The sequence below is a fragment of the Oenanthe melanoleuca genome, chromosome 15 (assembly GCF_029582105.1).
Source record: "Oenanthe melanoleuca isolate GR-GAL-2019-014 chromosome 15, OMel1.0, whole genome shotgun sequence".
In the NCBI taxonomy this organism is placed as follows: Eukaryota; Metazoa; Chordata; class Aves; order Passeriformes; family Muscicapidae; genus Oenanthe; species Oenanthe melanoleuca.
In genome coordinates this window covers 11,272,251-11,300,090 of record NC_079349.1, presented here as the reverse complement: position 1 = coordinate 11,300,090, position 27,840 = coordinate 11,272,251, and the positions used below count along the sequence as shown (strand labels likewise).

At 50.3% G+C, this 27,840-nt stretch overlaps 1 protein-coding gene across 2 annotated transcripts; it reads left to right on the top strand.

Moving 5' to 3' along the window:
- The first annotated feature begins 1,589 nt into the window (after positions 1 to 1,589).
- On the top strand, positions 1,590 to 21,181 carry LRRC75B (leucine rich repeat containing 75B). Of its 2 annotated transcripts, none has more exons than XM_056504101.1 (4): positions 1,590 to 1,905; positions 6,258 to 6,386; positions 9,099 to 9,211; positions 19,523 to 21,181. In XM_056504101.1, the coding sequence occupies exons 1-4, from the start codon at positions 1,663 to 1,665 to the stop codon at positions 20,043 to 20,045; spliced, it is 1,008 nt and encodes a 335-aa protein (XP_056360076.1). In that variant the 5' UTR covers positions 1,590 to 1,662; the 3' UTR covers positions 20,046 to 21,181. The 2 variants fall into 2 exon arrangements, with proteins under 2 accessions (XP_056360076.1, XP_056360075.1); XM_056504100.1 differs by having other exon boundaries at positions 1,593 to 1,905; positions 19,520 to 21,181.
- Positions 21,182 to 27,840: the final 6,659 nt, after the last annotated feature.

The following is a 27,840-nucleotide window of genomic DNA, read 5'->3' as shown; positions in this document are numbered from 1 at the left end:
AACAATCCAGCTGGTTTCATCCCCACTGAACTGCAGATTGTGTTTCCTTCTGACTCTCAGAGATAAGGTGTGAGACAATTGAGCCACACAAAGCCATCCTGCTGCTGAACTGATCCTTTGGTTCCAAATCCAATGGCTGCTGCTCCTTTCAGCAGCACTCAGAGCAGAGCAGGCAGCAGCACAGATGTGTGGCAGAGGGAAAGGCCATGGTGCACCCCTCCTTTGACACCTTTACCCACTGCTCCAGCACTTTTCATCCTTCCCTTGGCCCCCAGTGGCAGTTCTGCAGCTGTAGCACTGCACCCCATGTGAGTGATTTTCTCTTGACCCAGCCTCTCTCAAAGCTCTCTGACCAGATTCAGAAGTCCTTATTCAGCATCTACTCCCTCCAAACGGGATTAGCTTGAGTCAGTCTCAGCCATATCTCAAGATCTGTTGATGCTAATTTCCTTCATGCAGGTGCTCAGAGCAGGGAGGGGACTATGGGGCAGATGGACAGTCAGGGCTTTTGTCTGATCAAGCACTGAGTAAAATTCTGAGAAGGGCTTTCAGAATCTGGCCTACCATGGTTAGAGAGCTGCCCAAACACTGTGACAGAATGAATGCATTAGCCAGGCTGCTTTAAAGTCCAGCCCCTTTTTGTCTCTGTCTCTTCAAGACAGGGGTCACCAGCAGAGTATTTAAAAGAGGCTATCATGATGCAAAGCATCCACATCTCCATCCCCATCCATGGCCCAGAGGAAGGTTGAGAAGGAAAATGATCCTTGCTGGCTCTGTACCACAAAGAGCCATGGCCATTCCCCCAAAGTGAGAGCCCAATAGCCACAGCACTCTTCCACAGATGCACTGGATGGTGCTTGTCTAGGGATGCTCAAGGCAGTGGGAGCCCCAGGCTGTTCCTGTAGCTGTTTGCCCTCACATTGCAGCTGCCAGACACCCTGCCCTGCGTGCAGGACTCACAGTCTGCCATGGGCACCTGGGCTCACCGTGGTGAACAGAAGTAAGCTTATGGCTCCAATTCCAAAAAGTAGGTCAGGCTGAGCCACTGGTTATGCTGGGAGCATGACTGAGCTGCCTGCAAATCTCGGTGGCTGGAGGTGGGATCCAGCTTTGTTTTTAATGGGTGCCTGTTGGATATTAGTGATTTTGTCTGAGGAAATGCATGTGCTAAACTAGCTGTGCACTGCTGGAGGAGGGAAGAATGCATACAAGGAAAACAGTTCTACCCACAGCAGGTGAGGAACAGTGCCAGCATCTTACTATTACAGAGGATGGGTGGTGGGCAAAATTCCTGCCGCTTTCTAGATTAGTAAAACACCTCCTCTGGGTCCAACAGCAGACTGATGGAAAACACAGCCCACAGAAGCTCTCCCTGTGTTTTGAACTACTATTAATCTAGACAACATTTTGCGATGTTCAAAGAGTTTGTCCTCCCCGAAACGCCTGGATGGAAGGAGCAGTCCCGACAGCATCCGCGCCTCTTTGTCTTCCCCGCGGCGCACGTCGGGCAGAAGGGAGCCCGGGGAGGAGGAGGCGCCGCGGCCGCGGGGCTGCCCGGGGGGAGGAGGGCGCCGGGCGCGGGGGCCGGGGCGGGGCCGCGGGCGGGGCAGCCGGAGCCGCCTTCCCCGGCACCCCGGCACCGAGCCGAGCCCGAGCACAGCCATGGGCTCCCGGCTGAGCCGGCAGAGCAGCCTGGAGGAGGAGAGCGGCGAGCAGCCCTGTCCCGGCCGCGGCGACTTCCAGCTGTCGTCGCTGCTGCTGCACCCGCAGAAGCTGCCCGGGGTGCTGCGGAAAGCCTCGCCCGCGCCCTACGTGCGGAGAGTGGGCTGGCTGCGGGAGATCCAGGCCACCATCCGCGAGCACAAGCGGGAGCACGCCGTGCACATCCTCCGGCTGCTCAGGAAGGTACCGGGCCGGGCAGGGCGGGAGGGAGGGACACAGGGCGGTGGGGCCGGGCTGCAGCCCCGCTCCGTGCAGGAGCCCCTTCCCATGGCCGGGCTCTGCAGCCTCCTTGCGGGGCTCTTTGTGCTGCCTTCCCCCGCTCCGTGCGCCGCTGAGCCCCCGGGCTGCGAGGGGGACTGTGCTGCACGCACAGAAAGGGCTCCGAGCTTGGGCTGTGCTCATCCACACCCCGCCGTGCCGGCCCCTGGGTATGCTCAGGGTTGATGCCTCCAGCCCAGAGAAAAGCCACTGCCGCCCCACTGCCACCACATCCCATTATGGCCACTCAGCCAGAGCGGCTGAGGTATGTCTGGGAAAGCCCAAAATGGTTTCGGAGGGGAGCTCTGGGACAATGGAGGCTGAGAGGAGCGGTAAGGGGGTCAGTGTATCAGTGGGAGCATGTTTCTGTCTGCCGCCATTCAGGAACAGAAAAGGCAGTGTGCAGACAGTGTGGTGCCAAACTGATGCTGAGGACAGAGCCCTGCTGCTGGAGCAGAGCCAGCTCCTCCATCGCTCACTGCTACCATCGCTTTCCACCAAACTCAGCTGCCCCAGGCAACTCTGTAACTGGCAGCACAGGGGACAAAGCCCACCTCTGATGTGGACATTAAGCACCATCAGTTTGTAGCTTATCATGTTGACTTATTAGATAACAATCTACTTCATCTCAGGAACATACAGTATTTCTTGCCTCAGTAGCCGGTGACCTTTGGGTGTGAGTGCAGTGGAGCAGGACTGGCTCCCTGGATGCTTGTTCACCCCCAGCACAGCTGCAGGGAGCTGCATGGACAGCCTGCCTGCTCTGCATGTCCAGGGTTTACAGCACATCTGACAGTGCTGCTCACTGCCCTGGGCTACCAGTGAGCTGCACACTCACAAGTAAGAATTCACAGGTCCAAAAATTACATCTCTGCTTTTCCTGTCCACTACTTTAGCATTCACTTGAAGATTGTTACCAGAAGCACACTCTTCTTGCCACACATGTAGACAGATAAACTCACAGCAGAGAGCCTCTGTGTGCACCAGTATGGCAGACAAGGGTTGAATAAGATTTCCAAGGCAGTTTTGGAGAGGTGCTATTGAAAGAAGCTTGTGAAGGAGAGGCAACCACTCACTTTATGGATGTGGCGATGTAACATGAACAGACTTTACTAGGCTGAGGCCAGAACTACAGAATGTCATCTTCCATAGTGCTCAGTGCCTCTCCTGGAGACTGAAGCACTGAAACCCTCCACAGACCCTGGAGGCCTCCAGAAGGTCATCTATGAACAGACAGGGTTTGAGTGCTAAGTCACAGGGCCATATGGAATGGATGGTCATTTCTAAGCTCCTTTCAGGATCAGTTAAATACCTGGCTTGCCCACATCTGCATTTGAGAATTACCTTGTCCTGAATATTCACGTTTGCCTGCTGCCTTTCCAGTTCCCTGTGTTATTCCTGGTTCCCATCTCTGCCTGCCCGTGTGGAAACAGTGACTGTCTGTCCATCTGCTCACAACAGAACAGTGGGATTACATCCTGTAATCACATCTTCTGCCAAGCAGGATGGGAACCCATCCAGCAGCACCCCAAAGCCTCTGGTTCATTGAGTGCTCAGAGGTTTCAGAGACAGAGTTGACATCACTAACATCTGCCACACCCCCCAGCTGTCACCCAGTCACTAATCCCCACCAGTCCTCCTCACATGTCCCATGTCAGCCTCAGATCAGACTTTTTTCTAACTTAGAGATTTTCCTCACTCCACAACAATGCTCACCCCTTAGCTTGGTCCCCAGCAGATTCCTCCTTACCTTGGCAGTGTCACACTCTCAGGAGTCAGGGATTAGTGTGTCCCAGCTGAGGCTCTGTGTGTTACCTGTGAAAAGAGACATGTCTTGTTCACTTCAGTGAACAGGGGGGATGCTTAACACCACACCTCAGCACTGTGCCTTGGGCCAGGGTGCAAACACCCCAGGGAAGGCACAGAAATGGTGGGACTGGAACTGCAGCCTCCTGACGTGAGCAGGAGTCTCAGGCAGACTGGAGGACACGGATCCCACCTGTGCCTCCTGCTCCCAGCACACACCCCCTGCCCAGCCCTGCTGGCACCCTGCTGATGGATCTGCCTGTGGTTTTTGACCTGTGGTCTTCACACTTCAAAAGGCTGCAGACTATTTCTAGGATGTTCAGAGGGTGTGATAATGTAAAGCAAGCAAGGCAGAAGCAGTTCCACTAACAGAGATGAGAGATCCCAGCATTTGAGAAGACTGCATGGAGAGCAGCTGCAAACCACAGGTGCACATGTGCTTTGTACATGAGCACAGCTCCATTGCACATCATCTGCCCCAGAAATGCCCACCAGCAGAAGCCAGATCAGCTTTCCTGCTGATCTAGGTGGGCATCACTCAGCTGAAGCCCAGGGAGACATTAGACTTGCACCAGCAAAAAGTCTGCTATAATCTGTTTTCCCTGTGCTGAGACAGTAGCAAAGTGTCATTTTTAAGACAACAGCACTAAGCCAACTGAACTGGCAAGAGTTATAATATTCTGCTGTCTGCAGCCACTCTTTAGGTGGTACAAAATTTTCCATGAAATGAGAGACAGAGGGAGTGAGATAGGGAAATAACTAAGATGAGCCAGAAAATGCCTCTAGGCTAAGAATTTATGGAATATCAATGTGAAGTGAATATTTACAGCTATATTACTTACAAAACCCTCGCAGGCAAGATTTATAATGGGAATGCAGATTCATCTTAATGGTATAGCTCCAGCTGGGGGAGTTTAATTACTGCTCTGACATCCACTGCTGCATGCCCAGCCATGCCATCCCCACAGCAGCTTTCTTCATCTGTGCACATTACACTTGGTGTGGGAGGCTCCATTTCCCCAAAGCCTTATGGTTGAGGGAGACACTGGCATGATGCCTTGCCAGGCTCCTGGCCCACATCCAGCTGTGGCTGTCTGTCCTTCAGACTGATCCACTGCTTAAGTTCCTTGCCTGCTCACGGGTGTGTGCACAGAGTGATGGGGCTGTAAAGTATTTAATTAATTCTCCCTTTCTGTGTCTCTTTGGGATTGTGCTTTCTGCTCCATCCAGCATATCCAGAGCAGGATAGAGCACTGGCTTTGATTGGTGCTCAGAGTTATGATCCCAAACCTCTGCCAGCTATGGCTCTGTCCCTGTTGGTGATGTATGTGCATACATCCAGCTTTTTTTCCCCTCTCCACTTTTTTTTTTTTAGCTCTCAGTCACTGGGTGGTGCCTGAAACACACACTCAGTAGAGCAGTGTGAACATATGGGGCACCCATTTGCTTATTCATTTCTCCTGTTAGACACATACAGAATGGGGAGAAGATTTGTTTCCTCCCTTAGCTGAGCCCTCCTTATCAACTGAATCAAACCCAGCACTGTCCCCACTAGGGAGTTTTTCTGTTCTATATTTTTACTCCAAGGGTATTTTTTTTAGCCCCTGTGGCACTTGCATGTGAATATGTGATCTCTCTTTCCCACATTTTAAAAAAATCTTGTTTTTCACAGCTTTGTGGTACCTTTTTCTTGTAACAACTGTGTCAGTATATTAGCTCTTTGCTTTTCTCTTAGCAAGAAACTGCTTAGTTCTTTGCAGTATCATCCATCTGGCCCCAGGGAGGCTTTTTATTCCCAAAGATGCTGAGGTTTCCTCCAAAGGTGCCCCATCCCCTTATCCACACAGATAAGTTGCATGGACCACAGATGTAGAAGATGGAAGGAGTTCCTCTCACTGTGGTGTAAAGCCACCTCTGAATTTGCCATTGCACCCCATACTGGCAGTGCTTAGTTCTCACTGAGAAATTCACAGCTAAAGTCATACAGATGGGCAGGATTTCTGCTCAGCCAGCCACCACCAGGGATATGGCAGCATCTAAATACCTGAGAAAGGTCTGATTCTTCCAGAAAAGCTGAGGTTGGAGGAGCAGCTTTAGAGCCAACCTTCCTGCTTGGCTTCTGCAGCAGATTCACACATAGAGGATGACAAAACTGTGTTTCTCTGAAGTTAATTCTCTCCAGGCTCCAGCCTGGAAATGATAGAATTCTCACCTTCCTGTGGTAGGTGGAAATGAGGTGGTCAGCCTTGGCTGACAGCTCAAATTAACACTGCATCTCATTCAGCTCTCTGGCTGCCTGCACCCCTCAGCTCAGTAGTGCTGGGTCAGACCTGGCTGCTTCACCTCTGCTGGAGAATTTCTGTACTGGGCATCCAGCTGGCACCACATCAGATTTACTTTCTGGTTTCACAACATCCCAGGGATATAGCTCTGAGGAAGCCTGTGTGCCTGACTGTCTGTTTTTATTGTAGGACCTAGGACTGGAAGGAACATTTCTCAATGAAGTGCTCTACAAAAATGCAACTTTCCTCAACTTGGTGGATCCCATCTCCCATGACCTGCTGATGAGCCTTGCTAGAGATCTGCAATGTCCCAAGAAGGTGAATTTCCCCTCAGCTCAGTGAATACTTTGTGGAACAGCACTGGTGCAGACCCTGCTGGGGCAGCAGTCAATCCTCCAGAGCCAGGCAGTGGCAACATATGGAGAGGGGGGCATATTTCTGTAGAAATCCTCAGAACATGAGTGCAGCTGAAGGAGGGGGGTGGTGATGTGCACAGATATTAGGAAGTTACTTTTGTGCCATAGTAAACTTAGTGACAGGGCAGAGAGCCATAATCCCTGGTATCACAGGGGTTCACAGCAAGCAGAGCTCATGGGGGCTCATGGGCTGCACAGGAGAGCAGGGATCTCTGCAGGAAAACCACCTCTCTCATTCTGGGCCCTTTGCCATATGTAACTTCCTCAACCCAGCATTATTTCCCCCCATAAGCTCTCAGAGTTCCTCATAGAGAATGGTGCTAGAGGAATATATTGGCACTGGGGTTCAGGAGGTAAATGTGTCGTGTGCACAGTATCCCTGCATGCTCCAGCACTTTCCTTCAGAGGATGAGGAGAGCAGAGACAGAAAGGCAGGGCTGAGAACAGACAAACATCACAGATGTCCCAGTCCCACTGCAACAACCAGCATCTATTTCTGTTACCCTTTGCCACCACAAACCCTTTGATTTGCAATGTATCCATTTGCTCATTAGGCTTGGCAAGTGTCATGTTTGCTTTATAAGGAGAGGAATAGAGTGAATTTCCTTATTCAAAGAGAGATATTAAGTACACACATCTCAGAGCAAGCAGCAGTGCCCCAGGGAATACACTGAATGCCTGGTGCAGATTAGTGGCATTTCTAACCTTGTTCTGCCATCTCCTGAGGCTCACTGATAACAATTAACCAGTCATGTCTCAATAGACAAACTACATTTAGCCAAAGTTTAATCATCATTATTGGGTTGCAGCACAGCCTGAGAATAAAAACCTTTCCAAGTGTAATGTCTGTGTAATTCATGTAAGGAATTACATGAAGGAAGGGGTGATTGCAGCAGTAGTATCTTTTCAGCCACACTTCACTTGACCTCATCTCCAGCTGCTCTACCAGACCATGTCCAAGCCTGTGCTGTGCAGTGCCCTCAGGGCAGGCAGCAGGAGGGGATGTTACTCTAATCCAGCCCCCATGTGTTTGGCAGATAACACAGGACATTTTTATACACCTGCTTATACCCCCACTCTGATTTCATGCATTATGGGTGCATTGATGCATTACCACTACATAAGAAATTATTTTCCCCATTCCTAAGGAAGATGTTGAGCACCTGAGTTGCCCTTCAAAGCCAGCAGGAGTTTAATGAAGTGGTTGCAGAAATTCAGTGCCTACAGCACCAGCACCTTTCCAGAACAACACCAGACCACGTCCCTTCTGCGACCCTGGCTGAGCATCTGGTGGGTGTAACTGCATTAGAGGCAAGCAGGCTGAGTGCAATTCCCAGTCTGTCAGTAGAAATTAAATCAGTGAGGACACAGGAAAGAACAGGAGGGTAACTCAGCCAACAGTGGCTCGCAGAGCTTTGTGCCAGCTGCTGTCCTGGAGCCTGCTGTGCACGTGCACACTTGGGGAGATTTGCTGCTCTAGGGGACAGCAGTGTCAGCCCTGCCAGCACAGTGGGAGCCTAGAACAAGGCACCTAAGCCAAAGGCATGGGCCAGTCCCTATGGCATTCCTAGGGAAGCTGGGATGGGGAGCAGGGGATGCTCAGCTGAGCAGAAGGCTGGGGTCCCTCTCCCCTTGGCACAGGAGAAGTGGCACTGCATCCCTGGGGGGTTCAGCTGCTTCAGGGATGCTGAGCAGAGTCTCACTGCAGCTGTTGGCCCCCAGTGCAGCACAATAAGGAATAAATCAGTGCATTCCCTGGCAGCTTTACTGGGTGTTCACCTGTCAAATCCCTAAATGCACGTGTGGCACTGTGGCTGGAGGGCTGAGGGTGGGAATGCAGGTATCTGTCAGCAATTAGAAAATACAAGACAGAAGTCTCAGCCTTCAGCAGCTGCCATTTGCCATTCTGCTTCACCAGAGGAAGAGGTTCTGTTCAAGTCATGGCACTAAAGAACAAGTGCAAAAATAACCCAGGAAGGCAGCAGCCATGTGAGTGCCTTCTTTTCCTGATGAGTTAGTGCAGGGGCAGGAGGGAACTGCTGGCATTGGAAGCTCCCAAACTCAAACCTCTAGTAGCAGAGTGGACTGCAAGGAAGTAAGATGGAGTGTGGGGAAGCAGCCAAAATTCCCTGTCCTGGCATCTCCCAGCCAGAGCACAGGAGGTGGTGGAGTCAGTGTGCTCTACAGGAGGAGCAAGAAGCACCTTGGGGATGGGGCAGGGGTGCCAGTTACTGCCCTTTCCACACCAGGGTGTCAGATAACCACAGACAGAGTATGGGGAAGCATGGCAGCCAGGTAATGAATAGGAATTTAGCACTGTCCTGTAAGACAAGGAGTTGACAGTGCAGGGGTCTCTGCAACAGAGCATTGTCAGTCCCCCCTGAAATGAGCCCCTCTTTGAGTTTCACTTGCTCCTGGGTAGGCTGGGCTGGGGCTCTTCCTGGCAGTGCAGAGCTCCTCCTGCTGCTCCTTCATTCTCTCTGCTCTTCATCTCCTCCCTTACATACATGACCCTGCTCACTGCCATCTTTACTCCTTTCCCATCTTCCTCTGCCTTCCTCCTTTTCTCACATTCTGGTGGTGCAGGCAGTCTAAGTTGTCCCTTTCCTTTCAGGAATATGACCCCTGGAAATCCTCAGACAGGATCTGCAGGCAGCTGATTTACCACCTGACCCCTCACTCCAAGTGGCACCGGCACGGGATGCCCCGCAGGAAGTCCCAAGTGTGGTAAGGAGCTGGCAGGGACTGTGGCTGGCACAGAGGGGGATGTGCCTGGGCAAACAGTGCTGCAGCCAGGCACCATCCCAGCCTGCCCCCACTGCCCACTGACAGAGGCAGGGCTGAGCACAGTGCACAGCCCAGCCCCAACGTCCCTCTCTGTGATCTGTTTGCCACTTGCTCCTTTCTGTGTGGTGTTACAGTTCCTCACCCTCTCTGAAGAGCACTGAAATCAACCCCTGTGAGTGCACAGCACAGACACCCCTCCTGCAGGGCTTGCAGTGTGTTTGGCCCCAGGAGCATGGCCAGGGCTACCAGCCTGCAAAAACACCCATGTGCCAAACAGAGTTGTTCCCAGCTCTGCATCACACCCTGTCCTGGTTTACAGCTTCCCTGACAGTGGGAAGTGTCCCATTACAAGGCACCACTGCCAGCTGATCACTCCATTGAGCAGGAGCCACTCTGGGGCTGGCAGAGGTGACCATCCTTCTTCTTACTCCCACTTCTCTGCCAGCACTGGGACAGGGCCCTGGGATGGTGCAGGTGCACAGAGAACCCAACTCAGAGCATGTTGGTCAGTGGCAGCTGCTTTTCACTACTAAAAGCATATTCAGACACCCCCACTTGTTCCCTCCTTGACACTTGCTGGTTTTTCTGCCCAGATAAAGAGCAATCCCCATGTCTTTTAAATCCACCTCTCCTCTTGTTACTTTCTTGGAGCAAACCCTGTTCCTGTGACACAGATCACCACTGCTGAAGAAAAGACAGAGAAGTGACTAAGAAAAGAGCTCATGTCAGCCCCATTAGCTTTACAGGAATAAATGCAGGATTGGATAAAAAGAAATGCAAAATCAGCAGCACTCTGAGAATGGCCTTGGGCTTTTCTGATGCTTTTGGTCTTTGATGTGTGTGCCAGCAACTTAAAATCCCCCATGGGAATTGACATTTCCATCATACCTTTCATTCTGGCTCAGAGGCAGGTTCCCAGTGCATCTTAAAGAATAAAATCCCTATTGCCATGATTTCCTCTTGCATCTGTAGCCCCACTTTGCCACTTTGCCCAGCACTCCCAGTGCTCTCACCCCCAGCACCCCACAGGGCAGGACTGTTTGTGCTGCTTTGCAGGTGGCAGCCACAGCACAGAACAAGACTGAGGTTTCAGAGCTGAGGGAATCCTTTTCCAGCTCCACTCAATGACTTTTTCCCTATAGGATCCTGCAGAATGCTGAAGATGCAGGATATAGAGGGCAGTTCTGACCTCACCCCAAGATAAGTTTAAAGATAAGAAGTTCAGGACTCCAAACTCCTGCTTGTAGGCAAACCTCTTCTCCAGCTGGATGTCAGGATGAAGAGTCAAACTGGAAGTGTTCCCTGTGATGGCACAGCCTGGGGACAGCAGAGGACTGCAAACTGCTGCAAACCCATCACTTAGTAACAACAGAGAGGAGGTTTGTGGCCAGAGGAAGAGCTCTGGGTCCTGTGAGCACCCCACAGAGAGGAGTCAGCCCCAAGTATTGGCCAGGTGCAGGACATCTCTGAGCACAAGCAGGGAGAGGGCAGCAAGGCAATGTGCAATGGAGGGAAATACAGGTCTAAAGTGGGACACCCTGCCTGCCTACCACACCCAGTTACAATGTGTTACATAAGGCACAAATTAATTTTGATTAAATATTTAACAGCAGAGCTTCCTCTTCTAAGTGTGGAGATGAAATGGGTTTTGCAGTTTGCAGCAAAGACGCCCACAGAGTTGGCATCTGAGGCCGCTGCAAGAAAATGGGTGTTGCCAGTAGCAGGAAGGCAAGAAATAGCTGCTTCATTTGTTTAGGCAGGCTGTTTCTACATGATCCAAATTTCTCCAAATTCCCTCTGTCTGCTAGTGGGAGTATTTTACTATAGTGTCTGTCTCAAACTCTGTGCCCCTGGCTTGCACCCTTCCTGCTATTGAGGTCTGGTAAAGAGCATGGGTGCAGCAGCAATACTTTGAAGGAATTTCTAAAATCTAGTGGGGGTTAAGGACAGCAGGGGGGAATCTGTGCGTGGAGACCACATCCAGAAACCAAATTCTCCTCTCTCTTTTGCAGCCTTCTGGGCTTTGGCATCTGGTTTTCACAGAGCTGATGCCGGACTCCCTCGTTCTCTGAAATGCAATTTCTGCTTTCTGGCAGCATGTTAGATGGGTCCAGGAGATAATTAGCAAGCCCAGCCATACAGAGAGCTTAGAGCATCTGCCAGGTTTTAATTACATTTGGGCTGTTATGGAGATGTGGTAGGGGAGATGGAGAGGACCTGCAGTACCGGAGTCAGATCACGCACCAGGTGTTTGTCCCCACTGCCAAACCAGTGGGTCACAAACAAACTAAACAAACACTAGTTACATCCCCAGCTACTCTCAGTGAAACCCACAGGTACAAACCTGTGAGCTGGTAAAGCAAAAAGGGTAAGATACATCTCTTCCAGCACTGCTGTTTCAGCACACAGGCAGAGCCCATACAGAAATGTGGAAGGAAAAAGCTCATTGTGGCTCCATGGACTCAATGCAATCAGCTGGAGGGAGCAGGAGACATCCAGCCCAGGCTCTGTCTGGTTTTTGTGGTTAACTAAATTGCTGAAGGTGAAGCTGGAGGGCAGCTTGCCCTCTGCATCCATGCCTGTGGGCTCCATGGAGTGGCTGTAGAAGGAAGGGCTGCAGTCCAGGCTGTGCAGTCAGCCAAAGAGACTATTTCAGCTGCCCAGGTGATACTCAGACAAGTTTGCCACACTGAAAGGAAGGGGCTCCTTTCCTGCAAAACCCTGTCTCAGGTTTGCAGCCAGCAGCCTGCACCCCACTGGCTCTGCCCTACTTGGGTTGGCTGCCCAACCAAACTGGGAAGATAAGCTCTTGCAGATTTACTTGGGGAGTTTTAAAATTAAAAGTTCAAAAGCTGGAGGATAAGATTTCTAGCATAACTGCTGCACAGTTTTCAGTCCTTTATATCCTAGAGGGAATTCAGTTTTAGCACCATTTTACAGTTGTATAGATCACTCCCACTTAACGAGCAGAACACATTCTAGAGTGTTGTATAACTCCAGCTTCACTTTTCATTAAACTGATGTTTAGTGTGTAAAGAGTAATGGATTAAGAAGTGCTCCTTTATACAGACACAGACCTTTTAGGCTATCAGTGCCACTTCTGTGGCATTTTGACAGATGCAGAACTTTTAGATGCTATTAATTTTTGTTTTCAGAATTCCTGGGGCTCCTTCCATGCTGAATTCAAGAAAACTGTCACCATCTGCTGCCAGAACAGGGCAGGACCCAGAGGGTGTGTTATTTTTTGAGGGCCAGACACACTGGGCTGCAGTTCAGAGCAGAGAGGGAGAAGGGTATCAGGTGAAGAGAGCCTTTGTCTGGAGAGCTGGATCACAGTCTGCTACTGTGATCAGGAAACTCTGGGTTACATCTGAACTGTCTTGGCAAGGCTGTGTCAGGCAGCCTTAATGTATCTTCCACTTGTATCATTCCATAGCTGGCTGCTTCAGTGTAACTACTTCCTTTCCTGAATGCAAAGGATCAAACCTGAATCCACAGAGCAGGCAGTAAACACAGCTTTACAATTGTGACAAAAGGCCCCCCAGATTTTTCACACAGTGGCTGGTTCTGGAAGAGCAAAGGCATGGATGGAGTTAACTCCCAAACCACATGCATATGGCCTTTCCTTTCCACAAATCTCACCACAGCTTTACTTTGCTCATCTGAGTGAATTTCATCAGGGCTAATCCGAAGTGGGTGGAGAGCAGAGGATCCTCCTGGGCTTGTTGCTCCCTTTTTATTGACGTGCATTGGCCAGACACTGCGGCATTGGATGCACTGTTAAAATGCAGTGAAAGCACTCGTGTCTGGGGGACTTCAAGGAAACAGCTCTAAAGGGCTTCAGATCTGTTTTTTTTCCCTGAAAACATCTCTCAGTACTGAGGCTGACAGTTCTGGCAGATGAGATCCCAGCCTGCACATGGCATGAGGGGAATATTAACTACAGCTTCATGTCACCCTTATGCAACAGGGTAAACAGGCACCATCATTCCTGCTTCAGTGAGACAGCCAAGTCACTTAACTAAAGCCACATGGTAAACATCATATGGGAGGACAGGAACTGCCCCACACTCTGTTTCCAAGAAGCTGCTGCTCACAGAGATGTCAGATGGACAGACATGAGCTGGTGGATGAGTGGTGGATGGGGCAGGAATTGTGCCCTCATCTTACAGTGCAGAGCATCCCAAACACTCCCCCTGAGGAGGGCTCCCAGCAGCACAGACAGCCCCATACATTTGGAAAGGCTGTCAGAGGTGGCAGAAAGGGTCAGCTTGAGGCTGCCCTGTCAGAATCAGGAGTAAAAAGGCCAAGAGTGGCAGGCAAGAGAAGCAGGACACTGATGGAGAGACAGTGAACAAACAAGAGAGGCTGGGTGGCAGGTGGTAGCTAAAAGCAATCAGCAGAGACCTGGTGCCTTTGTGACTCTTCCCCAGCTGAAGGTCTGACAAGGACATGGGTCAATACATGGTATTTACAGCGAGGAGGCAGCATCATTCCTGCTTTGCTAGGATAGACCTAAATGCCTAAAAGGGAAACAGTCTGAGGCCCTGGACAGGTTAAGTAGCAGCAGGAGGAAAGCCAAGGGTTCACAGCTCTCTTGAATACACCTTCAAGGACAAAGTGACAGCAGAGGCAGGAAGAGAGGCACTCAGCTGCATCCACAGCTACAGATTCCCATGTCCCACCCCAGCTGCAGAGGGAGTGAGATGGGAGAGGGGCTTCCTTTGCCTCCTCTCCAGCTGGTCAAGCTGGGCACAAGGATGGAGATGTCACTAAGGGACTTCTCATGGCAGTGACCTATTTATGCACAGCCTCCCTCTTCACTGCAGGGCCAGGCCCAGCCTCAGATCAGGGGCTGAGTTAGTCTAGGTCAGTATTTTGAGGCTTCTCTCCTTTTTCATGTTGCATTAGAGGCAGCTAAAGCCAACCCTGCACAGCAGCACCCTGTTCCACTGAGGAAGCAAAGCAAGCAGATTATGCTAAGTAGGCAATTAAAGGGCTCAGAATCCATCCCCTAAATCACTGCTCAAAGCAGGGAAGCCATCCAGACATGCCTAAGGTTCTGTGCAAGAAAGAGCAGCTGAGAGATACCTGACTCATGGCTAATTAGCCACTGCTGGCAGTGCCTGTTAACAACAGTGGGGATACACAGTAATGGGGATTTCTGGCATCAGCAAAGTTTTATATTTGGAGACAAATTTAATGTAAAAATAAAAGACAGAGTGGTAGAAAGCTGGTAATTCTCCAAAGAAATAGGCATTAAGTAGTGAGAACCCCTCATTAGCAAAATTCTATCTGAGTCTTTTACTGTCTTCTCCCAGCCTTTCTCCATAATATGGAGACAAGGAAATGAGCTGAGACTCCAGGAACTTCAGCATTCCTGGGCTGAACGAGCTCCCCCAAACCTCACAAAGCTAACAAGAGGCCAGACATCACTGTGACTGTACAAGTCCCAACAGGGCAACACTCAGGAGCCATTACACCCCTTCCCTGAAGCCACCAAAGGGTTTAGCTGATGAGCAAGAAATTGATGGGATTCAGTGCTAATAAAAAAACCAAAATGTGCTGAGCCTGCAGCTTCATGGACTCAAAGAAGGACCTGGAAGATGGCCTAAGGGTTAGTTCTCTTGGGACAGGTCCTGGAGACAAGCAACGAGCAATTAATTTCAGGTCTCCTAATTGTCCCATTTCAAGACAGCTCTGTATTTGCTTATGCTAGCTAAGTTCCCAGGAAGCTGGAACAGTGGCTGAGTGTTAGTGGAAAGAGGAAGATTTTTATCCCAAAATAAAGCCTGGGGAGGCACAAGATGATTTCACGTCCTTCCCAGCCCACAATTCTCATGGAGAGAGTTTTTTTTTCCAGACACCTACAGGTCCCTCAGGCCCCTGCTCTGGGTCTGGACTGACCCAGGGTGGATCTCCCATAGCCAGGCTCAAAGTGGAGCCTAGGGACTGCTGGAATTATCCCAGGGAAGGGATAAGTGAGGGTGGAAGGAAGACTGCCTGCTTGTCCATGGGAGAAAGGCCAGACCCCAAGAAGGGAGTTGAGAGCAATGCAAAGTAAAACATGTCACATGAGAAATGAGGAGATGCATCTCAAAGAGCTCCCATCCCTCAGCAGGGCTGGACAAGGGTTGCAAACAGGGTGCTGATCCCTTTCAAACAGGGCTCTGGGCCAGCACCATTCCTCACTGGATCCATCCCCCCAGGTAGGGGATGGGCTGCTGACTGCCCTTGTTTCTTGCTCAAAGTTTCCAAGAATTTCTCACTTGCAGCCATTTCTCCAGCATCTGAGGGAGTGGAGGGTTGTTTCCTCTTCAAGCTTGCTGCAGATAGTACAAACACAGTCTGCTGCCCTGCCTCCAGGGTCCAGATCCTGGTTAGATGCAAATCCTCACCAATACAAACGTGCCCTGAGCACCAGCTCCAGAAGCAGTCGGTTAATCCAGCCCCCAATGCTCTGCAGCCTCTGTCCACAAGCCCCAGGGGCATCAAGAGCCACATTGCTAAGTAGCTGTTGTATCTCACACAAAGGAAAAAAAGCCTTCTGCAGCTGAAGCAATCTTAAAGCCTGTTTCAAGTGTAGAAATTAAGGGATAATAGATGACCTATTTCCCCTGGAAATAAACCTAGTGTTTTCTCAGCTTCTGCACAAGTGACTGAGAGCTTGATGCCCTGTGTATCATGCCCCTCTCAGAGCTCAAAAAAAAACAACAACCCAAGTGTCAGATAATTCAGAGTAAAGCATCTACCCACATTTGCTTGACCCATTTCTGACTGCAGACACATTTACCTCTAAAGCAACAGCGAGAGTGGGCAGCTATTCTGTGCCTTGCCCTAGAGATGGGATTTAGCTGTGCCTCTTGGAGCTGCACAGAAACACCAGGGAGCTGAGGAGGAGGCTGCCAGGGGTCACAGCATGCTGGGGTGTTGTATCTCATGCTTCAGCACTTACCAGAGACTGAGGGCCTGGCTGCAGCACAGGGCTGTGTCCACCAGGATGAGGCTCCTACAGACACAGCCCTACAAGAGGCATTTTTATAGGCAAGAGAACAGCTTAAAGGAGGGAGCCCCCAGTCCTGAGACAGGAGGCCCAGTCACCCTGGCAGGTACAGCAATGAGGGCAAAAGGAAGCAGCAAAAAACACAGGAAAGGAAAGAAAAACAAGCCAGCAAAGAAGGGAGGGCGGACTCTGGCACAGGACAGGAGGATTTAAGCACATTCAGCCAGGAGCAGTCCAGTCTGGAGAATCAATTATGGGAAGATAATTTGTCTGCTTGATTAAAGCCTCCTTGGGGTACTGGCTCGTTGCTGGGGAGAGCAGCAGAAGGTGTCTGCTCTGGTGAGAGCACGATCTGTGACTTATTACTGCAGCCTGCACAGCAGCCACAGGAGGGGAGGCTTCCCGGGCACAGACAGACCAGCACACTGCTTTTGTCTCTCAGACATTTCCCTTCAGTCATCACTGTCTGCACTCAGAGCCAAGTGGCTCCAAAGGGGACCCCCAGAGCCTTTCAAACTGGCCCCCTGTTAAGAAAGCTGCTGCTGCAGACGGGACAGGAAAAGCAGCACCTGAATGCTGAGGCTGCAGCGGCTCAGACGTGCCCTCCAGTGGTCCCCACTCCAGCCTGGCTCCTGCCCTGCAGCTTTGTAGAAAGGAAGGTCTTTGCACAGATGGAGACAAGGCTTAGGGCTGGGGAAGGGGCCTCCATGTTCATGTCTCCTTTCTGTGTCCCCCACCCACCCAGGATCTGCCATGGCTTGACAGCACTGGGGAAGAGAATTTCCAGGAGCCACAGGCTGTGTTCATACAAAACAGGCACTGAAGTAGTTACAGCCTTGTTTCTGTGCTTGTTTATCCTGTAATCCCCACACTCCCAAGAAAGCCTTGTTCTAAACCCCTAGAGGCCAGAGAAGGCTGCTGTATCTCTTGTAGCAGCCCTTGTGGGTAGAGGGGACAGTTACCTGTGCACTCAGGCTCACACTTCATTTAATTTCTCCCTGTTCCACCTGACCTATGTGAATGCACACCTGCACTGTGCATTGGATGCTCTGTTCTACTAGAACAAGTACTGCAGATCAAACACCCAGATAAAATACCTAGCATGGCTAAAAGAATAACTCTTGTGCTAGAGGAAACCTGAGAGGTTTCCAGCTTCAAGGCTGGTGCCTGATAAATTTCATACAAGATGAGCCCTCCTTTGTGGTGGATTGTGCTACACCACTGCCAGTGATTGGTGACAAACTATCCCAAAACACACACACTGTTTTTCAAGAGTTGAAGAAAGAGGTCTCAGACAGCCTGGGCTGATCTCGAGCATGCCTTGGATTAGCAGAAGGGAGATTTCCTCAGTGCCACCCAGACCACAGCATGCACAGTTCACAACTCCTGCTGCAGCAGGTAAAAGAACTGCACTGCTGCTACAAGCAGTGTGGTGGATTAATTCTCTGGGGCCCAGATAGTGGAGGGATATCAAGTACCATCTTCAAGGCCCTTTGGTGACCTCCCTCATGTGCTCAGACCAATTATAATTCCCCAGCACATCAGTCCCTGCTCCCCTTGCCCCTCCTGTGATCCATTGAGGAGTAGTGTGGGTCATCTGATGAGTAAATATTTAGTAAGTAATACATTTTACTTACAATACTTCAGGTCTGAATAGAATTTATTTCATGCTGTTATTAGCTCTCTGCCATGAGAGCTCATTAGTCCAAATGCATGCTTTCAGAAACAGTTTCAGCCTTGCACAGTGAATTCCCATGGGAAATACAAGGACACAGAGAAGTAGTCTGAGCAAAGTACTGCTAAACCCAGAGCAGGAATTTGTAGGTTTAAGAATTGACAGGGCAGGCCACGAGGTCTTTCTGCCTCATGCTCCTACAAGGAGTGCAGCACAGGTTTGTGCCAGTGTTCAATGTGTCCACAAAGGGCTGTTGCCTGCCCCAGTGCACATTTACTCCCTTGAGTCAACACATGCTTATAGGGGATTATTAAGGGCTGAAATTTCTAGGGTGCCATGAACTGCATATGTAAAGCAAAGCTAGAGAGGCAGTGCCACATGCTCTGCACAGCTGCAGCAGAGCCTGGCAATGCTGAGGCTTGTAGGGACATTCTCACCTGCCACGGGAGCTCCTGCGCTGCTGAAGCCTCCTCCGAGGAGATGGCATGTCCCCATGTACCCATGGCTTTCAGGGACTGGCTGTGCCACAGGTGTGCAGGACACTACAGAGAGCCAGATAGGAAGAGTGGGGACCTTCGAAGTGGTGGTTAATGCTTAACCCACCCTGATCCTCCCAAACTCAATAAGGCACCTACAAGACCCCCTGAGCACATGGCTGGGGTTCCTACTAGGGCTCCCATGTCCTTAAGGCAAGATGTGTCTGAAAGAGCAGCAAGATTAACACAATTTACACTTAGGGATTAGGCTCTCTATTTTACACCAACACACATTTCTACTCAATTTTGCACAATATTCCCCAGCAACTCCTGTAGCCCCACAGTCCCCACTTCTCACAGCACTCTTAGAAACCCACAGTCCATCATAAAGCTCTGCAGCCCACTCCCATTGCATACCCACAACCTCACAACACAGCTTTCCTCCCTCCTCCTCACTCCCTTGGCCAGGCTGAAGCCATCTCTTAGCACCCTTATGCCCTCCCCGCCTCCTCATAGCTGCAGCAGATCCCAGATGATCTGCTGACCACAGAGACCCAAACAGGCAGCCACTGGTGCTGCTTACTGACTAAGTGCTGCTTGTGAAGGCTTTTAAAGGTACATGCAGTAAATCCCTTCCTGGAATGCACTTTGCCTATTGTTTTCCTGATGAAACATCCATTTCTCAGACATTTAACACTGCTCTGCTCTGCAGCACAGACCCTGGATTCACCTGGAAAGGCAGCTCACAAACAGCCCCCAAACCAGTGCTCTTGGAAAGTTTGCTTGCCTTGGTTATTTTTGCTTTCTATGCATGAGCGCCTGTATGGGCACATACAGACAAACCCTTTGACATCTGCTAGTGAGAGACACTTTAACAACCCGTGTTGAGCCAGTTCTGGTGAAGTTTATGTGTAGGTGCTGAGAATACACAGCAGAGCCCCAGGACGTGCCCTGAGGTACGGTGCAAATGCTTGTTCCCCCAGTGAGCTCTATTAACCCTTTCCTCGCCCATGTTGTTACCGAGCTCTCTCCCTCGGGTGAGCTGGATGGGAGCGCTCCCCTCAATGATCCCTCTGTCTCCCCTTCCCCGCCAGCAGCCTGAAGAGCAGCCTGCAGAAGAAGGTGAGCCAGGACTCCATGGATCTGTCGGGGATCCCCCTGAGCCCGCGGGACGTGCACCGCATGGCCTATTACCTGCAGAGCCACGGGGAGCGCCTCACCTCGCTGGACCTGAGCTTCACCGAGCTCAACGACGACACGATGCGGCTGCTGCTGCCCTTCCTGGGGGCGCTGCCCCGCCTCACCCACCTGTCCCTCAACGGCAACCGCCTGACGCGGGCCACCATGAAGGAGCTCACCGACACCATGAAGGACATGAACAAGTTCCCTTGCCTGGCCTGGGTCGACCTGGGCAACAACGTGGACGTCTCCTCCATGCCGCAGCCGCTGCTGGTGGGGCTGCGCAAGCGTCTCAGCCAGCAGACCACGCTGCCGACCATCTATGAGGCGCTTGACTGCGACTCTGAGATCGCCGGCGGGCACGAGGGCAGCCAGCCAGAGGATGAAGCCGCCGGAAGCGCCCCGCCACGTGCTTTTTCTCAGCAGGGCTGCGAGAGGTGACTGAGCCACGGGCCGGCGCTGGCGCGCTGGAGCGACCCCAAGGAGGAGTTTTGGCTACGAACATCAAGCGGAGGGGCCAGCTCGACCGGCTTCCCTTGGCTCCCTTCTCTCACCTTCCCTGACATCTTCCCCCCACCTGCTGTGAGACAGAAGCCTGTCGTACCCCCACAACGTGCTCCGCTCCCGCCCCTCGCTGCCAAACCCACTGCCCACGTTCCAGACAGGAACCAGTGACTTACAGTGAACCTGGTCCCCAGGCAGGGTCTCACTGGAAGACGGGAAAAGACCTGTCGGAGTCAAGAATATCCTCCAGCAGCCATTGGGTTGAGGGAAAGGGACTGGGGGGAACCTAAAACAGAAACAGGCTTGTAGTTTACTTCCTTTCTTCCTTTTCCTGTGCACTTTGGAAACCTTGGGACCTGCAGCCTTGAGTGTGCAAGGAGGTACCCCAAGAGCCTAGTGCTGTGGAGCTTAGTGGAAGGGCTCAGAGGCCAGAGCTGGAGCCCGGCAGTGTGTCTCCCTCTTGTGTCTGGCTCCTTTTGTTTTGTTTTTTTCCTATTGTGTGTTTTGTATGAACGTCTGAACAAAGGGACCTGGTCAGAGACCATTGGATCACATAGGCTGGGGCGGACACATGGCTTGGAACTGCAGCATCAGGATATTTGCTGTGTGACCGGGGTGAGAGGGAGGGGAAGGAGGTATGTGTTGGTGGGAGCATGGGGGATGGGATGAGTTGGGATGGGATTGGGAGGAGGGGGAGGAGAGGCAAGGGGAGTGGTCTTGTGGATTATAGGATTGGTTTCAAAACCTCTGCTTTTGTACTAAAATTACAAGTTCCAAGGTACTACAATTGCGAGTTCCAAGTGAAATCGAGGAAAAGCTGACAGCTCAGCACCTAACTGTGGCACTAGAGGAGCAAGCAGTGAACGTGCCAGAGGTGGGAGCTTCCCAATCAGAAGAGCAAAGCTTTGGCTCCTCGTGGCACACTGCACACCTCGCAATACAGACACGACGTGAGCAGCTGCATCGCCATGTCCAACGCTGTCCAAAACCCAAGCCACTGATGCAGAATTTCCAGTGTTTTCCACATTGCTCATGCTCTATGTAAACATAATAAAGAGTTCTCTTGGACATGAGCGTGAAGCACTTCAGAGTGTGAGTATCTGGGCTGTTTGCAGATCCTGGAATATGGACCAGAGCCCTCCTGCAGTGCCTGAGGGACAGGATCAGGTACCATTCACATTGGGCAGTGTGGGTCATTCCTTCAAGGAAAGAGAAACATGGGTGTTCATTTGTGGTGGGCTGCCGTCCTTCAGATTGCAAGGGGCTGGTAGAAATAAACTGATGAGATTTAGCTGATAAGTCAAGTCCTCTCAAGTATCTGTACCGACAGGAATTCAGAGTGAATGAGTTTTTGAAAGAGTTACAAGTTAAAGAAATGAGGCATATTTAAAAAAACATAAAAATCCTCACCCTTCTCAATTAACAAAGGCAGCTTTGCTTTCCTCTGCTGATTGTCTCTGTGAGTCTCAGAGCATCACACACAAGCAACAGTCATATATGAAAACAACCCAAATTCACATGGAATACACGTTTTATGCTCTTTACTAATTTTGCAAGAAGTAAATTGGTGATATTTTTCAACTGATCTATTCTCCTTGGACCAAGAGTGTGAGGACATATTGGAAGATATTGGTGTCTTTGATCAGCCACCAAAAGCCCCAGATAAAACCAGTTCCCTGAGGAAGAAAGGTGGGATTAGGCACTGTGCTGAGCACAATCTGACACTGCAAATGCTGGACCCAGTCCTATCTACACTTCAGTCACAGGTGCAGGACCTCATAACCCTTCATATTAACCTGAACAAAGGTCACCACCTGCTCTCTTCTCACAGCTCATTTTTCCCTTCTGAGTGTAGTATCTTAAAGAATCATAAAATTATTTCAGCTGGAAGAGAGCTTTGAGGTCACTGAGCCCAAACACTAACACAGCACTGCCAAGCCCATCACTAAACCATATCTCTAAGTGCCACAGCTGCACCTCTTTTACATGATTCCAGGGATGGTGACTCAACCACTGCCCTGGGCATCCTGTTCAATGCTGGATAGCCCAGTCCTGCTGGCCACACTATGGCAGATACAAGCCAGGATGCCACTGGCCTGTTTCACTCAGCAGCTTTTCAGCTGCTCCTCCCCAAGCCTGGAGTCCTGTTTGGGGCCCAGGTGCAGAACCTGGCACGTGGCCTTGTTGGACATCACACAATTGTCCTTGTGTCCTGCTGGATCAAATCCAGCCTGTCCAAACCCTTCTGCAGAGTCTTCCTGCTCTCCAGCAGGTCAGCGTTCCCACTCAACTCAGCGTCACCTGTGAATTCAACTGAGGATGCCCTCGATCCCCTCATCATAACCAGTAAAGACATTGAACAGAACTGGCCCCAATACTGAGCCCTGGGGAACCCCACTAGTGACCAGCCCAGCTGGCAAGTCCATTTTCCACCACTCTCCAGGCTCAGCCCTTCATTTCCTTCCCTGCTATGGAAGGGATTCATTTTTTCTTTTCCTTCGAAAATACCTTTCTGCAAAAATGAAAAGTATTTCAAATGTCAGCAAGATCTGCTTAAACTCTTACAGTCTAAGCAGAGCAGCACTCTGCTCTGTGCCAAGAAGAAAACTCAGGAACAAAGCATTTAAATGAAGGCTTGGAGCTGCCTGGGGAGCCAGTGCATATCTACAAAGAGGGAGCAGTGCTGCTGAACATTTGGTGTTTGGCTCTGAGCACTGTCCCCTAGGGCTCTGCATTGAGGCATCTTCACAGCTTTTCCATAACAGCAGCACCCCCCTAAAACGAGGTGAGACCCTCAGTGTGTCGTGCACCCTGACACAGCTCTTCCCTGCAGAGCCCCTGGCTCAGCCCCAGCCTGTTTCCAGCCCTGCTCAAAGCTCTGCTTTCAGTCTGAGCTCTGCTACCCAGCAGGACAGGGATGAGACATTCAGCCCCTTGCAGAGGAATTCTGTGCCAATCACTGGTGATGCCACCTGCCAGTTGGCAGCTCCAGGATCTGGAGATAAAGCAGGAACACACTGGTTCAGCTGAGCAGCTGGGGCATCCATGTTTATTCCTCTATATGCACTTGGTTGCTTTGCCACAGAAAGCTCCCAATGGAGAACTGGTTGTGAATAAATATGTGAAAATGCAAATTATTAAGTCTTGCCACTGCTTCTTGGATGAACTTTGATGGGCTGTAACTTAGCAGAAATGATCCCAGCACACCCAGCTATTCCCTGCCAGCTGGTCCCAGGGACAGGTGAGGGGCTCTGGGCAGCACAGTGCACCCAGCTCCAAAGCTGGGAAGTGATCCTGGATCCCCTCCAGGGGAGGTGCATGCTCAAGGAGCAGACCTGGAGGCCCCAAATCTGCAATTTTCATAAAAGCTGAGTTCACCAACCCGAGAGGATGACACAAGCAAAATGAGCCTTTCCTTGCATGGAATGAGAACACTCAGGGCTCTCAAAGGGTATTAAAGGGATGAGCTGCTAACTCAGCTCTCCTCACAGCCAGAGGGACCAGCTTGGTTATGATGCTGAATCAGGGACACCTGCCCTGCAGAGTCTGCCTCCTGTCAGGTCACACAGCAGGACTGAACACTCCTCAGGAGGCACTTGCTGCTGCAGGGCTGTAAGCTCAGTACTTAGAGCAGCACTCAGTATCCAGACTCAGACACCAGCCTCTCTCTACCTTCTCCAGTTTGCCAGCCTCCCTCTCCTCCAGCTGCAGATGCCCAGTCTGGGCTGGGACCTGTGTTGTGTAGCAGGAAGGAAGCTGAAGATGCACAGATGTACCGCAGCCACCTCCAAGCTCCCACCAGGTAATCAGTGTCATCACAGCCCTCAGTGAGACTTTCAAGCACACCTTTCAGGCACCTTTCAGCAGCAGTCTGCTGGAAGGAGAGGTCACCAGTGTGAAGCATGTCCCTTGAAGATGCTGTGAGCACTGTCAGCTGGGGCTCAGGCAGCAGCACCAGCCACACATGGAGATAACAAACAATACCTAACAACAAGCTAATGAGGCCACTGGGGCCTGAGAAGGAAGAAGGAACAGTTACTCCTACAGAAAAGCACTTGTTCTCTCCCTGCCTAAGAGGACAACACCTTCCTTGCACCTCCATCCTGTATTTTACCTCTGCTTCTGCCCACAAAACCCAGGTAAGCACCTTGGCATGCTCCAGGCAGCAATATGCTGAGCACTGAGTTCAGCAAAAGCCTCCCTCACTTCAGTGACTCTGTCTAAATAAGTGGTAATTATTTTGTTGAGGTAAGGATGCAAAAAGCAGCTGGAAGCACAGGCTTGTCTAATCTATTTTTTACTTCACACACTTCAAAACCTGTCAAGGCCCTTTTCTTTTGCACTGCCAAGGCTCTTTTTTCAACTTATAATTCATTTCTCATCACAAGCACTAGGAAGATAAAGGAGTTTGCACTGTTTGGGGCAGGCTGACAAGCTCCTTAGTGGACAGCTGCTGACAAAGATGTCAAAAATATAAATTGTTTCATCTTAAGAAAACAAACAAGAGAAGATTAAACATTGCCTTTAGAGATTGCTCTGCTCCCTTCCAGAGGACGTGATTCAAAGCCTGGAAGAGCCAAAGTGCCTCAGCACAAACTCTTATCATGCAGTCCCTGGCAGTGCAGGTGAGAAGCCTCCAAGGGCAGCTGGCAGGAAGCCCAGCCACCCCAGCTGGGGACATTATCCACAGATAAGAGAACCTCTTTTGCAGTTTAGTGGCCTTAAACAGGCTCTCAAAATAGATGCAGTAGCTGGTTTAAGGCTGCCAAGATGCTGTTCATAAAACAGAGCATGTGAACACTGCCAGCTGAGGCCAATGCTCCAGAAGGCCACAACTGCATCTTGATCTACTTGACTGTGAACCTCTCAGACCTGACAGTATCCCAGTTCAGTGATGCTGATCCAAAACCAGAACAGCCACAAAACATAATAAGCACGCAGGAAATCTTCAGCAGAAGAGATGAAAGTCAGCTTTTCTTCCATTTACTCCTTTCCCCAAAGCCCAGCACTCCCCCTGCTGCATCCAAACAGGCCTCAAAAGCAAGTGAACCTAAAGGCACTGACATTTCCTTGCACAGCAGCATTCTGCTTGCATGCAGGGTGTGTCACAAAGGTGGAAGAGAGACACTTTCCTGCTTTCTGATCAGCCAGTTCCTCAGCTTCTGGGAGGAATTCAACCTGTGTAATTCCCCTGAAACACATGGTGTCTCAACAAAAACATGGCACAAAAAATGGGAAAAAGGCCCTTTCCCACACTAGCAGAGGCAGCTGCCTTTGGGTCTCCATGTCAGACTTGTGAGCAGAGCTTTGTTCTTGATCCCCTGAAATCTTTTGGTTTGCAGAGCCAACAGTTTGATGTGTGCACCTTTGTCTGAACTCTGCTGCAGCTGAAAAACTGAGCAAGTGACAACCCATCCACTCATTTTAGCAACAGTTCTTTGGGGTTTGACTTTTTCAGAAACTGCAAGGGAAAGAGAGCCAATGGAGACCAAAGGAACAGGTTTGATGTGTAACCAGATACTCAGAGACAACAGCCCATAGGGTCTCCAGGCCCCCTTGCCTGGGTCTCAGCCCTGGAGTTGCCCATTCCTCAGCTCCAGTATGAATCCCAGTGTTTTACAGTGTCACTGGCAGCCCCCAAAGCTCCTGCTAGCACAGGGCCAGCTGCTCTGGCGCTGGGTGAACACTTGGCTCTCCCAGGCAGCACAGCAGGATGCACCCCCAGAGCTCCTTTCCAAGGTATCCAGCTCAGCCAGGGGCTGCAGGGCCAGTAAAAGCCAGGCTCAAATGAGGCCATGGAGATAAAGTGAGATCTCCTACATGGACCTTCTGAACAGCCTCCAGCCAGAAGCTTCAGCACTGTATGAATCTCTGCATTCAGCATGCTATAAATCTCTGCCTAGGTTAGGATTAGATTTCATGCATTTGGAGTCAAATTCTGACATGAAAAGCCTCTAATGAGTTCCCTAGAGCTTCATCCACTTTCTCCATGTCAAATTTGGATCATTAACTGGAAAAAAAAAAAAAAAAAGATTGCAGTGAAAAGACAAAACAAAGACAGCTGATGCTAACAAATACCAAGAGAAAAGGAAGAAGCAACATTTCCTTTAAGAGTAGCCACTCCTTTCCCCAAACCCCAGCACTTCTGCTGCCCTCAAAAACTGCCCACAAAAGCAAGAGGTGAACAAGACTGCAGGCAAATGACACACTCCTGACTGGTTCTGAGGATGCATCTGATGTGCCCTTTGATATAGTGCTCTTCAAGGAGAACAACACTGACTTTTAGCTGAGCTTTGCAAAAAAGGCTTGTTGAGGAGACATGAGACACAAAGGAGCTTATTTGATCATGAAGAAACAAACAGCAATACCTCTTTGTCAGAGAAAAGTAAAAATCTCTGCATGCCAGTTCTGGGTCTCATCAGGGTATGGTGTTAGGAAAATAACCTTATTCACCCTACAGTTTACTTGAGATTTTAGGGGAGTGTGAAGATATCAATAAACATTCTAAAATGCCACCAGGTGGGTCTGTGCATTGTCACAAATCAGCTTCACTGCATGTCTGCTGAGGGCCATCAGCTGCAGTGCTCCAAAACCTCTCTGAGGCTGTGGGTTCCACTCACTGCCTATTAACATTTCAGGCACCAAGGGACAAAATGTAAGAAGTTTTGCCTCACAAGCAGTGGTTTGCTCTGGAGCAGATGTACCAGCATCTCTCCAGTGAGCTGGAATTAGGGCAAACCCCCAACCACACAACAGACTTTAAGTCCCCAGGCAAGGGAAAATGTAGAATTAAATGCTCACTGCAAGCAGCTCACCAAACAAAAGAACAATAATAGTGTTTTTCTGCAATCCTTTTCATTTTTCCCAGCATAACTACACATCTTCTGGATACAATCTGTTTCTTTGCCAGGGTTTCAGCATTCTCCCCTGAATTAATGATGCTGGAAAATCTCCACTTTTCATAGACTCTGATAGTCTCTGCTGAGCAGCAGAAGGCTGCACAATACTTGCTTATGCAATGACTGGTCCTGTGCCAGGAATAATAGCCAAGCAACTCACACACAAACCCCAAATACTTTTCTCATTAAACATCTGAATTAAGTGGCATAAACCCACCCCAAACCTACTACTCATACTGCACACTAATGTCAGCCTCAACAATGAGTTAAATGATCCCACACCCTGGTTTGTGAGCTACCACGAGCAGGGAAGGGTAGCACTTCCTTTTTCATTGCCTCCAAAAATACTCTTGACTCTATCAAGAGCTCTTATTACAGGTCTAGGCAAAAACAGGACACCTGGAGCAGTCAAAACATAGCTTGACCTGGAAAAAACTTGCAGGCAGGCAGTGCTTTGGCTACTTCAGGCACCAGCACACTGAAGTCATCTGGTAGCTTCCCTGTCTGCAGGTGTGAGCAGTGGAGAAGTCTCCTCTCACTTGCAAAGTGATCTGCACACACTGACCATCAGCATTTCTTCAAGGCTGGTCCATGACCATGCTTTTAAAGTGATACATCTGTATTTCCTTCCAAAGAATCACTGAAGGCAGGAGGATCCCATAAAGTTTTATCTATGTTAGAGGAGGAAGACCAGGTCTATCTGAAATCAGTTTGGCTGCATTAAGGTGCAAGTCCAGATCTAAATTTTAGCTTTTGTCAAGATGGAAATATGAAGGGTCCCTGGGAGAACTTTTTCCCTGCTTTTGACCCTTGCCTGAGAAATAAACAACAGG

Bases quoted from the DNA above. Each gene is read 5' to 3' on its own strand.
- LRRC75B (XM_056504100.1), top strand. From the start codon at position 1,663: ATGGGCTCCCGGCTGAGCCGGCAGAGCAGCCTGGAGGAGGAGAGCGGC. The intron at 6,387-9,098 runs GTGAATTTCCCC...CTTTCCTTTCAG, and splicing joins ATCTGCAATGTCCCAAGAAG to GAATATGACCCCTGGAAATC. The intron at 9,212-19,519 runs GTAAGGAGCTGG...CTTCCCCGCCAG, and splicing joins CGCAGGAAGTCCCAAGTGTG to CAGCCTGAAGAGCAGCCTGC.